Source organism: Aulonocara sp. 'chitande type north' Nkhata Bay, linkage group LG20, assembly GCF_057382095.1.
Source record: "Aulonocara sp. 'chitande type north' Nkhata Bay isolate Kocher_YH1m ecotype deep benthic linkage group LG20, A_spYH_male_GT1.1, whole genome shotgun sequence".
Classification (NCBI taxonomy): Eukaryota; Metazoa; Chordata; class Actinopteri; order Cichliformes; family Cichlidae; genus Aulonocara; species Aulonocara sp. 'chitande type north' Nkhata Bay.
Genome location: NC_141363.1, coordinates 35,586,807 through 35,602,836, shown reverse-complemented (window position 1 = coordinate 35,602,836; position 16,030 = coordinate 35,586,807). Strand labels below are relative to the sequence as shown.

At 38.8% G+C, this 16,030-nt stretch overlaps 1 protein-coding gene across 13 annotated transcripts in view; it reads left to right on the top strand.

The window, feature by feature from the left end:
• Positions 1-15,550, top strand: part of LOC147306137 (rap1 GTPase-activating protein 1-like) — a 44,894-nt gene extending 29,344 nt beyond the window's left edge. For 6 of the 13 annotated variants that reach the window (XM_086276375.1, XM_086276378.1, XM_086276384.1 and 3 more), the window contains 23 exons: positions 684-719; positions 1,757-1,804; positions 2,250-2,288; positions 2,606-2,797; positions 3,606-3,709; positions 4,176-4,254; positions 4,352-4,405; positions 4,771-4,854; positions 5,792-5,892; positions 6,056-6,185; positions 7,082-7,237; positions 7,314-7,385; positions 7,469-7,555; positions 7,760-7,900; positions 9,137-9,268; positions 10,888-10,965; positions 11,927-12,036; positions 12,144-12,266; positions 12,443-12,578; positions 12,713-12,824; positions 13,271-13,338; positions 13,561-13,608; positions 13,915-15,550. In XM_086276375.1, the coding sequence (XP_086132501.1) occupies positions 684-719; positions 1,757-1,804; positions 2,250-2,288; positions 2,606-2,797; positions 3,606-3,709; positions 4,176-4,254; positions 4,352-4,405; positions 4,771-4,854; positions 5,792-5,892; positions 6,056-6,185; positions 7,082-7,237; positions 7,314-7,385; positions 7,469-7,555; positions 7,760-7,900; positions 9,137-9,268; positions 10,888-10,965; positions 11,927-12,036; positions 12,144-12,266; positions 12,443-12,578; positions 12,713-12,824; positions 13,271-13,338; positions 13,561-13,569 (2,091 nt within the window). In that variant the 3' untranslated portion in view covers positions 13,570-13,608; positions 13,915-15,550. The remainder of the gene's footprint in view (positions 1-683; positions 720-1,756; positions 1,805-2,249; positions 2,289-2,605; positions 2,798-3,605; positions 3,710-4,175; positions 4,255-4,351; positions 4,406-4,770; positions 4,855-5,791; positions 5,893-6,055; positions 6,186-7,081; positions 7,238-7,313; positions 7,386-7,468; positions 7,556-7,759; positions 7,901-9,136; positions 9,269-10,887; positions 10,966-11,926; positions 12,037-12,143; positions 12,267-12,442; positions 12,579-12,712; positions 12,825-13,270; positions 13,339-13,560; positions 13,609-13,914) is intronic. The other 7 variants (XM_086276377.1, XM_086276388.1, XM_086276387.1 and 4 more) reach the window with 4 other exon arrangements.
• The last annotated feature ends 480 nt before the right edge of the window (positions 15,551-16,030 follow it).

Below are 16,030 nucleotides of genomic sequence, written 5' to 3'. Positions count from 1 at the left end.
TTACGACATCTGCTCTACTGTAGGCTTTCCTAAATGTAAACTTTACCGCTTCTTTTAAGGTCAGTTTGTCCTCATGCTTTTAACAGCTCAAACACATTCCTAACCATGTCAGGTTTGTATCAAATAACACCTAATTAGTTAATTTTAAGGCATTTCTGGCATCTTTCAGAAGACTTCTACAGAAAATGTTGCATTATTATACTTTTTGAGGGGTTTTCAGAGACCTTAACTGTAGACGTAAAATGTTGACTATATAGACCTCTTGCCCTCTAAAAGTTTTAAAAAGTCTATTTGGAATTTTGTTTTGCAAGATGTTGGGTTATTAACAGTTGTAAAGAGTGAATAGAGCTCTCTGAAACATAAAGAGCATCACTGACACAAATGCACATACTGGGATTTTTTTCATGTCTAATAAGCAGTGCATAGAATGTTGCACACACATTATCTTGAATTAATGTAATCCCATCATGCAGTATTGCAAATATAGCAGTGAGATCTGACACCCTAACAATAACCATGTAAAGGCGGTGTTCCAGAGATGTTTTTTTCTGTCACTGGATGGAGTGTGATGATTTTAAAGTGTTGAACTCAGCGAACCTTCACTAACGCCTGTCAAAGGCAAACTAACCTCTGCACTCAAGACAAAGAAGCCTAAACATTGAATCTTATTCTCCTCTCTCCAGACCCCAGATTTATTTGAAATGATTGAAAAGATGCAGGTAAGATGATAAAAGATCGCATCTCTGTATTTTGTCTTGGCTCTCTAAGCTGTGCTCAATAAGCAACTAACCAGCCAGTGTCTCTTCCTAATTCTGCAACACTTTGGCTCTCCTTTGCTGCAGTACTCATAATCTCTCTGAACATGAGAGGGATTTTGAGTATTTTCAGAGGAGTGTTGTCAATGTGTTTGTCTCGGTGTCTTTGTTAACGTTCTGGTTGAAACTTTAGCTTGCCGAACTGTAAGCTCATTATCTCACCTCAGAATCTATTTCCTGGTTTCTGACGACTCTGGAAGGATGTTTTCTGTATTCATGCTTTCCCAATGACAAGACATGTGTTTTATAATAGAACATCTGTGCATTATTTTTTTTAAATGCACATTTATCTTCTTTTTAAAAAATATGAATTGCAGTCACAATGGTGCTTCACTATTCACTACACTATTCTTTCATGTTTGGCAGTAATTCTTCTTTTGCATGGGACGTGACGCAGGATTGTCTATTTCCACTGGCAATGTATTGATGGACAGTGTATTGATGACTGCATCGTCTTCCATGATGGTCGGCGCCATCATCTAGCCTTGATTTAGTAACGCTGCATCTCTTTTTCTGCATCGATCCTCCTCACTCTCTTTTCACGTAGACACACCCCATGTGCAGTTGTACGACTGTCACTTATAAATCTTTTTAACCCCAAGACTCTTATTCACACTTTTCTGCAGTGTGTTTAATAAAGTTCTCTGTCACTTCCAGACTCACGTCTGTAACGTCTTTCACTCTCCTCACTCTGAGGACCATAATGGATCTCTTTCTGTATTTTTCCATCTGTCCCTTTTTTGACTTTGCTTTGTTGCCTGCTGCACATCTCTGGGGAAAACTGAGCTGTTACATAATGAGTTTGATCTTTTTTTTTTGCCTTTTGTTTATGTCACAGTTTGTGTTCATAGATTGGTTTTGTGCTTGACTTTAGGTATTTGTGGACTTCCATGCCACTTTGTGTGACCCTCCTGTCCTTTTGTAACCTGCTTCTCTTACAGGGGAACAGGATGGATGAGCAGAGGTGCACCTTTCCTCCGCCTCTTAAGGTATAACTCTTCATGTAGCAACACAAATTATTCATTCTCACTGTCCACGGCTGCTCCACCTTATCTTACTCTGACAGACATGGCAATTATTTCAGCATTCAGTATTACAACGTGTTCTTCATAATGCACTGAAACGCCCATGTTCCATACAGGAACAAGCAAGTGGGATGCTAAGCTCTGTAGACTAAAGTTCTGAAAGGGGCTTTTGAACACATAATTATAAAGTGATGAAGCATTTTATATCACCAGTGTGCCAAATAGTCTTACTTTCATTAAGGTGTGCATTGCTGGCTGATTTCTGTGTCATTGCTAAACAGATTTTCATTGCATAACTGTTATGCAATTACTCTGAAACAGTGTCCTTTGGGAATGTAAAGTCGTTATTATTTTGTTGTTATTGTCCTTCTTCGATGAGGAAACAAAGCATTTTTCTTTTTTTTTCCAGACTGAGGAGGATTACATACCGTACCCAAGTGTCCATGAGGTACGAAGCTGTGTTGCAGTATTATTGTTACTATTATTATTTTATTCCAATAAAAGCATAGAAATATTGAAAGCAGTTGACTCAGTGTTGTAGACATCCAAAGTCTCAATAAAATGTTCATTTAAGCCTCAAAAGACTAGCTGTGATCAGAAATTTTACGAGCATTCTTATTAAACTAGTAAATACTCAGGCTAATCGAATCTCATTTTAATTTAATTTTTTAAAATTTTTTAATTTTTTCTCAAGTCAAATTTTTAGTTCATTGTCTATCTCTGAGAAGTAACCTTGTGTTTCATTGCTATTTTTTATTGAAACAGGTGCTGGGGAGAACGAGCCCCTTTCCTCTTATCCTCCTGCCACAGTTTGGGGGCTACTGGATTGAAGGGACCAACCATGAGCTGAGCCAGGCTGGAGACACGGAGCCTCTCCAGCCTCTGTCCCCGAACACTCGGACCAAGCTGGAATGTAACACCCTGGCTACGCTCTTCAGGAAACATTTCCTGGGCAAGGTTCGCTACTCTGCACATGACAGAAACACATGGAGCTGCTGACAAGTAAACTGTAGTTTGCATATTAAGTTAAATCAGCTTTGCATTTGCTGATTTGCAGTCCTGGCTAAGGGCTCCCCTTGTATTGCCTCTTCTGCAGCTCTATTTTAAACCTACTTAACTGAGTAAGTTACCATATTTAGCATAGTTTTTAACCATATCATCTGTGACATTTCGATGTCCCTGATAGATTATATTTAGCTGGATGCATTTTAAATATCTCCCCCATTGCTCCCCCATTATATTTGTCAAATTCTCTTCTATTTCATGGTTAAAATTACAGTTAATGAGAATATTAATAACTGTACTAAGTTAGTTAAATTACTACAATTTTTTCAGAGATTTGTTTTCTTCCACAGTGATATTGCCAAAGTCATATTCACGTCATGTTCTCATTATAACAGCTTCCTTCCTCTTCAAATGAGTCTCATTGCTGTCATGAAATATTTTGCATTACTTCTTCTTCATTACAGTAATGGGACAAATAGGAAATAAGCAAATCTCTGCATAATAAAGTACAAACAGTAAGCCTGCCTCACAATTAGGCACCTCACACACTGTGGCTAATGAAGATGCATTACACTTTGCAAGTGTTCTTGCAAACACATAATACCAGCAAACAAAATTGGTTACATGTAGCAGAGGACGAGTAAACAAAGGAACTCAGACAGGAAATGAATGAACTGGAGCACATTTACCCGTGTTGTGCACATGTGTGCCTCTTTATGACAGATACTAATGGTGGTACTAATGTATGCTGTGCCCTTAGGAACACTTTAATTACTATTCAGTGGACAGTGTCCTTGGACATCTGGTGTTCTCCCTAAAATACGAGGTGATCGGTGACCAGGAACATCTGCGTCTAATGCTCAGGTAACACTTAATTTTCATGCAGGGTTCAGTACAATGTTGCCCAATTGTCTGAGAAAATCAACAATTTAAGTCTGCCTGGTTACTTCATAATCTGAAGTAATTAATGTGTAAGATTTTGCCTCTTTTGTGAACAACAAGCTCTAGCTACAGAGTAATTTTTTACCCCCTAAATTGCCCAGCATTGACCGGACACACACATCCGCCTGGGGTGTTATCATAAGAGTCGTAAAGCCAGCAAGAGTGTCAACAGCTCTGTCATTTCCACAGAAGAGTAACAGATGGACTATTTTGGCCAGTTAGTGGGTGGGGATGGTGAAAGGGAGAGAAGGCAAAGAGAGGCAAGGGCGGGGAACTTTGATCATGGTCCATACCGGATCATCTCTGCACCAACTGATAGATTCTGAGAAACGCTGCTTCGTGTTATATGGCTATAAAACCCACACTAATTACTTTATGGCTTCATCAGGACCAAGCTGAAAACCTACCACGATGTGATCCCCATTTCCTGTCTGACAGAGTTTCCAAATGTGGTCCAAATGGCCAAGGTAAGAAGCCATTTTTATATTTTTTGTCTAAAGATAAGCTGCTGTGACACTTCCAGCACATTCTGACATTATTTCCCACGGCTTTTTTAAATTCAAGCTTGTCTGCGAAGAGGTCAACGTGGACCGCTTTTATCCTGTCCTTTATCCCAAAGTAAGTTCTGGATCACAGATTTTCAGGGTTTTCTTTCTAGGCCCAGAAGTATGAGCTTTCAGCATCTGGTTAGATTTTTTCACAGCTGCTTTAAGCAATATCCTACAGTTGAAGGGGAAATGATGGAATTTCATATTTAATAATATACTGCAAGCCTCATATTACCTTCAGTACATCTTTGAATGGGATTGAGGTTTTTATCAACCTTTGCACTGAAGCATGTTAGCAAAAGAAAAATGAGAGAGAGAAAAGAAAAGGAAAAAAACATCTTGTATACACAGGAGAAATAAATCATATATGCAGATAAATATAATTAGATATAGCCATATACATCTTCTTTAACGTTATATCTGTGATTTTTGCAGGCTTCAAGACTTATTGTTACTTTCGATGAACATGTGATAAGCAACAATTTTAAGTTTGGAGTCATCTATCAAAAGTTTGGACAGGTAAGCAATAAAGCCTGGAGGTGCAAAAGCAGTGTTGTAGAAGTACTTGCATCCATTTTTAAGGAAGCTTATTATACTTGGTCCTCTGTGGTCTTAATTATGGCTTTCACTTAAGCCCAGTCATTGTGGCTGCCTTCAGCACACCCTCTCATTTTCTGAGGCAATCACAGCCCTCTTGTTTACTATGTGGGGTGGCAAAAGAGGTGTTGAGTGCTTTTCTACCTTTAAATCGAGACATCACTGTGTAGAAATCTTTTCTTTTGATTTTGCAAATACTACAGAAATTGAAATGTATTGTTAAACATGTTAAATGATCTAATTGGCCTTCTCACAAAGATAGAAAAGACCCTCTTACATTCAGGAGGGATGTTCAGGCATGATCAAATAGGCTCACTGCACAGAGAAAGCAAATCATAAATAGTGAAATGAGCCGTGGGACCTTGTCCCAGGTATTGTTAGCATCCCTTTGTTTTAAAGGAGGCATTTTTATTCAGATCATCGCTCTAGTTACTGACAATTGATAATCAGCAGTCCATCACAATCATAATGTTTCCTAAAGCCTTATTTCAAATGTTCTACCTACTTTTGTAATTAATTGGAACAACCTCTGCTATCTCAAATGCAAATGCACCGTGTCTGAACAAAAGTGCAAAACACACACTGGATACACGTTGTCTCGCTTCTAGTTACTGACCCCAGTGATCTGTTCCAGAAAAAAATAACACTTGCAACATACAGCTCTCACTGTGCCACTGCTGACTATTTAGCAAAAACAATTTTACCTTACCATAATTAGTTTTCCCTTTTCTTCTCAGATATCGTCACTGTCATTAGGAACCTATCTGCAAACTATGCAGTACTCATACAAACTGTTCTCATCGTTCTGCAAAAAGCTCGCTCGCTTATTTATTTTTAAAATTAATTTTATTTGTTACAGACTTCAGAGGAAGAGCTGTTTGGCAACAACAAAGAGAGCCATGCCTTTGTAGAATTCCTGGAGTTTCTCGGAGAGAAAATTGAGCTGCATAACTTTAAAGGGTAAAGTCCTCACAGTGGTTTGAATGCATTCGATATCCCCCATCTAATATTTCATAACATAATGCCACTACAATTTACATCAGACTAGCTTCATGAAAGGTGGTGACGCTGCTGCAGTGATGGTGGAGAATATCCTCCTAGACATGGTTCTGTGTGCTTGCAGTTTCCGCGGAGGGTTAGATGTGACTCACGGGCAGACTGGCACAGAATCTGTCTACTGCAACTACCGCAACAAAGAGGTCATGTTTCATGTGTCCACAAAGCTGCCTTACACAGAGGGGGACACCCAGCAGGTACTGTAATGCAATACCAGACTAACACACCTTTTATGATTCAAAGGATGGTTAGGCAGGTTCCCTCTGGGCATCACAGAACCATATTTTGCATATGTGCATCCCTGTTGTGCAAAAAGCCTGCAGTATAAAATTACAAAAAGAACCCAAAACAACAACTCCCTGGCATTTGAGATATATTACTTCAGCGAATGCTTTGGTGTCTGTGTCTGTGAGCAGCACTCATTCCTCGAAGTGATTTAAAGCTGAGATGTAGCACTGCATTGCTCACGCAGCAACTTTTTTTTCTCTTTTATCTCACACATTCACACAAAAACTGAGGATCGCAAGATGAAAAATGCTATCATTTACTATCAAGCCATCCACAAACAGAGATAAGACCAATGCCTGTATGTTCAGCCTCTCCTGCAGCAGTGAGTGCTACATATGGGCTACTTTGAGCAAACTGTTTCTGTGGAGGTTGTCATCGAGGAAACAGCACCCCCTGGTGGTGTTTCATAGACTTAGTAGTGTAAAGATTCAGACTTTGCCTTTATTTGGTGCTAGAAATTAAAGACATTTGTGTAGTCTTTTCTTTTTTAACGCAAATGCTGTGTAATTGTCATCCCACTTAATCCTTTTAGATGTTTTCAGTTGGAAATATTCCTGGTTAGCTAGCTTTGTGTTATCAGTAATATGATACTAACAGTAATCAGTAGAAAAACCAGTTGTTTTTCCAGGGAGGGAGTTCCAGGGAGCATTAACTTTGTTCATACATTTCATCTAATGCTTGGCATTTGTCTCCTTTCATTATGTCAATTGTTACATGAGAAAATAATCATTTACACCCTTTTATATAAAATATGTATATATATTTATGTATAAAACTAAGTTGCTGTTGGGCTGTTATGTTGCAGTTGCAGAGAAAAAGGCACATAGGAAATGACATTGTCGCCATCGTTTTCCAAGAAGAAAATACTCCCTTTGTACCAGACATGATCGCCTCCAACTTTCTCCACGCTTACATTGTAGTCCAAGTGGTCAACCCCTGCTCCGACAATGTTCTCTACAAGGTAACCCGCTTCCTCTCATTTATGACGTTTTCTCCTGAAAGCATTTATTGCACTTCATCTTTATCTTCCTTTCTAGGTGTCAGTTACAGCACGGGATGATGTACCTTTCTTTGGCCCCGCCCTCCCAAACCCTGCCATCTTTAAAAAAGTAAGAAGATGAAGATCTTTGACCTCACTGATCATCTTTTAGTTTCCGAGAAGATGCCTTACCTCACTAATCCTTTTTTGCAGGGCCCCGAATTCCATGAATTCCTTTTTACTAAGCTAATCAATGCAGAATATGCCTGCTACAAAGCTGAGAAATTTGCCAAATTGGAGGTAAGTTTCTAAGAAAGACTTAAAACATTTTACGTCTTTTGACAGCCTTAAAAATTTTATTTACTTCCCTCTGCCTCATTTCTCTGTGTGTGTGTGTGTGTGTGTGTGTGTGTGTGTGTGTGTGTGTGTGTGTGTGTGTGTGTGTGTGTGTGTGTGTGTGTGTGTGTGTGTGTGTGTGTGTGTGTGTGTGTGTGCGCGCGACAGGAGAGAACACGATCGGCCTTGTTGGAGACTCTTTATGAGGAGCTCCACTTAAACAGCCAGGCCATAATGGGTGTTGGAGGAGAGGACGATAAGCTGGAAAATGGGAATGCTGGAGGAGGAGGCTTCTTTGAGTCTTTTAAGGTAACTGGAAAAGCAGAGGCTGGAGCTTCAGGTCGACAGCTTCACTGGAACTCTCAGAAAGAAAAAGTTGAAGCTAGTTTGCATATTCAAAGTCTTGTTTTAGAAACTAGGGTTTTATGTTTTACTTGCACAAGCAAAACAAAAGGAGCTTTCTTATTTACATCATTTAAATTCAAGCTCAGCAGCTTAGCTTAGCAAAAACACTGATAAAAGAGAGAAGCTCCACCTGCCTCAGAGGCAAACAGTGTTCTCAGACAACTCAGTCGTTTTATTCCATACAAAACCAGCGATTTCTGCCCTTGGATAATGTATTAATTAGTAAGTTTTAGAGGTGCCAGTATGCTCTTTGTTTCTAGCCTTTATGCTGATCTGAGATAACCCACTGCTAGCTGTGACTTTATACTGCAGACAGATTTGAGACTGATTTTCTGATCTAACTCCCAACAGGAATCAGTATATTTCTCAAAAATGTCAAACTTTTAGTATTAAATTACATTTTAATATTAGCTTGTAAAGTGGCATCTCTAATTAGTATTCATTGTTACCTGTTGAGAGATGTTTTTTTTATGTGAACATGAGCGCGACTTCTCTCTGGCAGTATTTCTCTTCTGTTCTTGTCTATATGCAGACTGAGCTGTAGAAGGTTTTTCTTAATCTGTATCTGAATGAAGAGAAGCTCTGCTGCTCTGTCCTCCTGGAACATACCGCTCTCTGCTTCCCAGCTTTTCTTCTTCATGCTTTATAGTTGTTTTGTGATTCGCCACGTTTCAGTGCCACCGCTCACGTATCTATATGGTCCTATCATCTTCATGTGTCATAATTTGGGGAATGTGGATGGAACGGATAATTTCCTTTCATCATCAGACGCCTCTGCCTCTCCACATTATTTCATGCTCGTAAAAAGGTGCACTGGGCTTTAAACTTCTTCTGGCTCTGATTAGACTCAGTGTGGTCAGACATCTTTGAGCCACTTGGCCCTTCTACTTCCCACTCTCTTCTCTTATCACCTACCTAAATAAAAATGACTCATCTGAACCTCCTTCAGGCACTAAAGCATACTAGTGTTCTCTGTCGCTTTCTTGTCTGTTAGAATTAGAATCTGGCCAGTGCTCTCTGCCTGTAGTGGTCAGTGTTCAGGGACAGCCCCCAGGCTCCTCTTGGCCTGTTCAGTGATACCGAGGGGTCAGAGAGGTCAGCACCATCTGAATGTATCTCCTCCTCCTCGTCTCTCTGTAGAGGGTGATGCGCAGCAGAAGCCAGTCTATGGATGCCATGGGTCTTACTTTCAAGAAGCCGCACACAGTCTCCACTAGCCTGAGCGGCAACTTTAACCACAACCCCGCAGAGAGCCCTAAATTCCCAGGGATAGTAAGTACAGTCCCACTCCTCCAGTACCTACGGCGAGGTGAGCCTCGCTGCTTCTGCCTCCCCCTCTGCAGATCTAACAGAGTTCATACCCCCTTCTCTTTCACTTGCCTGCAGCACTAACTTCTCACAGCGAGAGAGCGACTGCACACTTGGACACGGGAAGCAATTATGCCTGAGTCTTAAACTTGACTGTCACTTTGCAAAGGTTGCACATTGTCTACCACTACCAAAACGGATTGACTTAACAGTCATGAAAGTGGATATGTTTAGGACACAAGCTGAATGGGTTAAAACATTTTTTTCTAATTGTGTTCACGTGATTTAAATGCCCATGCATCTGCATTGTTAATGAGCGATCACTTCATTTCTAACATGGGTTGGAGTTGTCTTTGTGTGATAGTGTGTATAATGTGTGGGTATGCTTACATTTTTTCTTTTAATAATCACGCAATGATTTTAAATTCATTTTTTGGGGAAATTGATATTTATGTCATCAAGAGGAAAAGTTGTAAATCTTTTCAGGTGTTTTTCAGTTTAAATAATTTATTCAGAAATACTGCTGTAACTAAACTTGTGCACATATATGCTGCATATATAAGACAGACACAGCCACCATGAGGTTGGTGCCCCTTTTTCTTAAAGCCTTGAGTTGTTTTTTTTTAAAAAACTGGATTTCATGAGCATGGACTAACTCCCATTATGAAACTGGGGGGCACTCAGTAGCTTGGCAATTATAAGATAAGCCCAATCTGAAAGGCCCACCCTGCTCTATATTTTTCCCAGAGAACCATGGAAGCTATAATTTGCAAAATAAACATAAATTTGTATTCAATAACACCTGAAAGCGATGATTAAAAACCTAACACACAGATCAAAAACTAACTCAGAACATGCTTAGTGGGTACATGGAGGGAGTCAAGGATTGTTTTCTTGTACACTTTGATGAAAGTGAGCTTCTTTTTGTAATCAAAAAGCCTTGAAAACTAGGTTTAGCTTTTGTATACAGTCTGTGTTTGGACACTTATTTTTCTTTTTTTTTCACAGTTGAAAGTAAAATATGACTGTTACCTTAGTTACAGTTACAAGTTTTCCATCAGTAGTGACTACATATGGTGGCCTGTCTGTTATATGTAGGGTATATGTTGAGAGATACTGTGTATCTTATATAAACTGATTAAGTTAATTCTCTCTGTGTTAGACATATTAGACTTTTATATAATATCTTTCATCAGTGAGTATGACTGATGAGCTTACTGTTTGTTCATAAGCCAGTCTTGATTTGATTCCTAATGTATAACATGCTGTGTGCCCTCCTCCGCTGAATTTACCTTCCTTTTCCTTTTTCAGACATACAGCTCACATAACTCTCTCCCATTCAGCTGCCTGAGTCGCACCCATGGAACCAAAATATCTCCCCCTGTATTCTCCAGCTAACACGCCTTTCGTAGTTTGTTTGGACAACATGACTTACTGCATGATATCTCATATGTATTTGTATATATCTCATGTTTTCTCTCCCCTCCTCCCCCTTTTTCCCACCTCTCCTTGTTTTTTCATATGTCATCACCACTCTCTCTTCTCTCTTTTTCTGTCTCTTTCTTTCTCACTGTTTTTATCAGTCATTGCTTGTCCCAGGCAAAAGTCCGAGTAAATATGGACGCCGAGGCAGTGCCATAGGGATAGGAACAGTAGAAGAGGTTCATGTCTAATTCTAACTACTCTCCAACTACTTGCTTTCCGTCTTTGTTTCCTTTTCTTGTTTGCATGGCTCCTTTGCATCATAGCCAAACATGTTTCTCTGCACATTTCAGCTCCCTAATGTGTATATCAGAAACTGTGTGCTACAGACAGGATATATTATTTAAAAGGCATCATCATTTTAGTCTGTGAACATAGTCCTGCCCATTTTCCAGTGAATTAGTTGCTTTAGCAAGTCCAATCTTTTATATTTTCTAGACTAATATATGTGTGAACTGTTAAGAGTATTTGCTTCTACTCTTATTCTCTTCTCTGCTTTACTGCAGTATGTGCACACCTGCTACAGTTTTACTCTATAGTTTCATTCCAGTGTGCTTAATTCTGTATTTGTTAAAAAATAATGAATATTTATAATTTAATAAGCCCCTTACAGAGAAATTGTGAAAAACGCCCCCTGCACCCCCACTGCTCTTTGAAGCCACATTAAATAAAAGCCTCTTTTTTTTAAAGTTCTCATTTCGAGAGCATTAAAAGGGAGATTGAACGAACAAAGCAGATGCTGAGAAAGCATATTTAGTGTTAGGCTCTGGAGCTTTTAAACCCATCTTTCATCTCCCGCCTTAGTGTGCTCTGTTCTGGCTGAAAGACTGCCACCAGGGCTTGTCATTAAGCTGCTAAAAGCATATTTTAACATTTTTTTCATCATACTGACAGCTCGGAGGGAGCAGTGTTACTCTTCAGCCTGGTAATTCAGGATGATATGTTTTTGAAATTTTGCCAAACTGTTCTCTATGATACAGTACACGACAAATGAATGGTTCAGTGGTCAAAGTAACCATTAGCTCTCCTCAGTCATAAATACCTAAAGTGATAAGCTCTTGAAACGAACCTAGTTTATTATACAAGGTATTGGAAATATTTTGGCATTGTCCCTGAACGGTTTTCCTCTTTCCCTGTCAGTCTCTGATAATCCCAGGGAAAAGCCCAACCAGGAAAAAGTCTGGCCCTTTCAGCTCCCGGCGAAGCAGTGCCATCGGCATTGAAAACATTCAAGAAGTCCAGGAGAAGAGGTGGGAGAAGATTCCTGTGATCATTTACATAGCATATACCTGTAGACCATCGTCTACATAAAATAACTTTTTTTTCCTATTTTTCACACTATTTTTTTAACTTGTAGCAGTAGAGATAACTCCCCAAACACTCAGAAGACACCTGACAGTGGCCACGCCTCTCAAGATCCCAAATCTGACAATTCATCCAATCAGAGCTCTCCTGAGGTGCTCACAACTACCAAGAACAGGTATATATAATAAACAGGCTCCTACCATATCCCCTGGACACTCACTGAAAATTTTAAATAGCATGTTTTGCCATTCCTGTATTTGTGTAACTGCTGGGTAATCCTCCCTTAGGTTAACATGTAGTATCACTATACATAAGATAAAATCAGGTTGGAGTTGTTAACCCAGGGTGTAGTTCTTATCTTGTTGGCAGGGCCGCATCCATCCCTGAGGCCCACGACCTTTCCCGCTCGTCCTCCAATGCCAGCAGCTTTGCTAGTGTGGTGGAGGAGAATGAGACAGAGGCAACAGAGGAATACGACACAGGCATGGTAAGCAGTGTATCCTGTATATGTACTACATGTAGAAACACAAATTATAAATTGTATTTAAGCTATCACATTTTTGTTTTTTCACTATAATCTACATAATCTGGTTTTCTTGGTCACCTTGCCATATTCTCCAGGAGAGTCTGTCATCTGCTGGAACACCACATAAGCGAGACTCCTTCCCCTACAACACTTGGCTGGAGGACAACAACAGTAACACTACTACCACCAGTCGTGGGAGCTCCCCAGGTGAGAGAGACAGCTTTGTGAACAAGGTCCAGCGTATTAAAAGTTTAAAGGGAAGGGTTAAAGTGAAGAAAGCCCATGGTTAAGCAATGCATAATTAATGCATTCAATTCATGACTTATTGTAATAAGAAGCTAATAAATAATCATGTAGCTTTGTGATTGTAATGAGGATGTTAACATATAATAAAAAATAATATTTTTTACAAGTGTAATATATAATGAGAAATTGATATGCAACTATCTTTTCAGAATATTAATTAGCAAGTATAGTCTTTTATCTAACCTCTTTAACGTGTAATAAAGTTGACTTTCTATTTCTTCTGCAAAACAAGTAAAAGCTTTCTTTTTTTTCCAAAACATAAATGATTCATATTGTATCATTTAATATTTATATAACTGTCTATATCAGGTATGAGTCTTTTCACACATTGCTAACCTATCCTTCAGGGCCTGGTAAACCTGATCGAGCAAAGGGGATGAAACTGGAACGATCACACAATCAGCAGTCCTCATCAGTGAGTAATCAGCCAGCTCTATACTAAGATCTTGTGCTTTCATTTGTGTTCATTGCACTTTTTTCTTTTAATTTGCAGTCACAACAAATGTATGCTCTTCTGTAAGACTGACCAGTTCCTATAGACCAATACACTCTCTGCTTTACTGTTCTGCAGTGCTGCACTAATTTCTGTGACTTGTTACTGATACCGTTCTTTTTATTTTCACTGCTCCGTGTGCAGAACTGTTAGCTCAACTCACCTGGTAGTGTCCTGGATCTCCATCTTCAGGTTGGAATTCCTCTCTGCACACTTATGGCTTTAATCCACAGGTTTACTATTTACAGATGGTTCCGAAACACAGTATCCACATGCACTAAACCAAAATGCTGCTTGTGAGCATTTGTTATACAACAGTCTTCTGTCTTAGTTTTATACATAATCCTCGTCAACAGTACTGAGGAATAAACAAAAAGAAAGCAAATCTGTGTTTTGGCAAAACTGGATTTATTTTTTAAATATCACTAATTATATGAATACTATACATTCTTACACTTGTATTAAAGTTTTGACCAGAATTTTCTTCTCTTCCAAAAGCATTCCCATAAGTCACAATCCTTCTGGGAGATGAGACAAGTGCAGGCATTCGCCATGACCAGTGATGAGAAGGAAAATGAGAAAGAAGATGAAAAAAAGAGAAAAAGCCTGGCCAGTCCGCTGCTCGGTGAGGCCAGAGTTCAGCATATCTAGAGAAACCTGGAGGACACTGGAGTGGATGATGCACAGAGGGGCTCAGCTTTTGCACAGTGTTCTTTCCTTCCACTCTGTTCTTTGCCTCTTTTTTTATAACCTGACCTTTGTTCCAAAATGCACAAATATAATTGTTTTATTTGTATGAGATATTACCTTGTCTGAGTTGTCTCGTTAAAGCCGAGGTGTGCTGGTTATACACGGTAAAGACAGTGCCATTGTGCTCTCTGTTGAGACTGAGTGAAGGACTGTTGATGCAACAAGTGAACTGCCTGGATGGTTTTACCAAATCAACCACGATATTGGCTTAATGAAGATTTCCAGTGTACGTGTTATACAAAATATTTGGCATCAGATTTGAGTATTTTGTCACAAAATATCCAATGTGATAAAAAGTTCTAACATTGCTGTTAATGTGATTATTTTCTGGGTAAAATACAAGTGTAACTGCAGCAAATAACTGTGTTCTTTGCTCCAGGGCCCACTCTTACCTACCAAACTTAACATCATAGTTTGTGGTAAAGATAGCATTGTATTGTAAATACCTTGAAATGGCCTTATAATTTAAACAATTTCCCTGGCCTTCAGTTTTTTTTACCTCACTTTTTTTCACTCACGTGTTCTGCAGCCAATAACGGGAAAGCAGTATTAGATTAAATGTGAAACTAATACATTTAGAATAATTTTAAGCACACTAGTTTAAAAATTTGTGGCATAAATCTTTAAAATCTGCTAATGTATAAACATACTGTACCAATCAATGAGTGATTTAACTGATTTGTCCGTCTTAAATGTTGATATGGAGATAGCTCTCAACATTATGCTGTTTTTTTTTTCTCTCTCTAATGTACTTTTTTATTTATTGATTTGGTTCCTTTTAAAGTAGTATTTATGCTGTACCTCTATGGTGACTACAAAGACTACAAACAGCCAGTCATATGCTTGTACTGTCTGTGTTGTTTTGGTGTGAACTATATTGTTGTCATCTGTAAAGCTCTGTCTATTTCAGGGGTTGGGATTTCATTGAGTGCAGTAAATTTGCAATGCAGATATATAATGAAACAGTGAACCTTTATTTGCTTTTAAAGCAAGACAAAAACGCTAAATACCACTACTGATTTTGTAAATAGATGTTAAGTTTGAGGACTGTATGTGTAATGTATAGGCAGATAATTCAAAATAGGATTGACCAATTACTGCCAAGTTAATTTTTTTGCATTTTTTATTTTGTTTTTCCATAACCTCAAATTTGAAATATTTTGAGAGGATTTTATAAATTAAGATAATTTCAGAGACTGTTCTGTTAAAGGGAAATCTCACAGTACATCCAGCTGATCATTTCAGTTGCCTTATGTTGCACACTGATGGTGTAAGCATAGCTAGTGAAGCAAACAAGTTATGGGCAGCAGGATTTACAGTGAAATGAATGTTTTGTCTTTGATGTTATTTTTGGTTTTTGTAAATAAATACCCTGAGAACTTTACCATCTATTGCATATTTCTTTCCTTGTGTTGCATTACAACATTTAGTGAAAGCTACTTAGCTGTAGCATCTTTCCATCCTTTTCTTCTCACGCAAATACTATTTGTCTCAATGCCTGATAGTAGAAATCATATGGAGAAATGCCTTCATACTGTAGGTGTTCCATTTCCCACAAACTTAATGAAAGCTGAGCGAGAAACCCCCATGAATAAATGATTCGATGTGGCTGCCCACAAGCTTTCAAAACTAGAGCGATCTAAAAGTGGAGAATTCCCTGGTTATGCAACTGTGCCACATGGAGGAAAGACACATATTCAGATTTAATGAGTTAAAGGGAAATAAAACTGAGCCATAACCGAAACTAGTTTTCGAATTTTTCCCAACAATTGCAAGCCACATAAGTGCCGGCCACAGGCGTTTTAGAAATGTACAGACTTGCAAGAGAAATAGGAAAATCCAAGTTTTGAACATGCTCAATGTT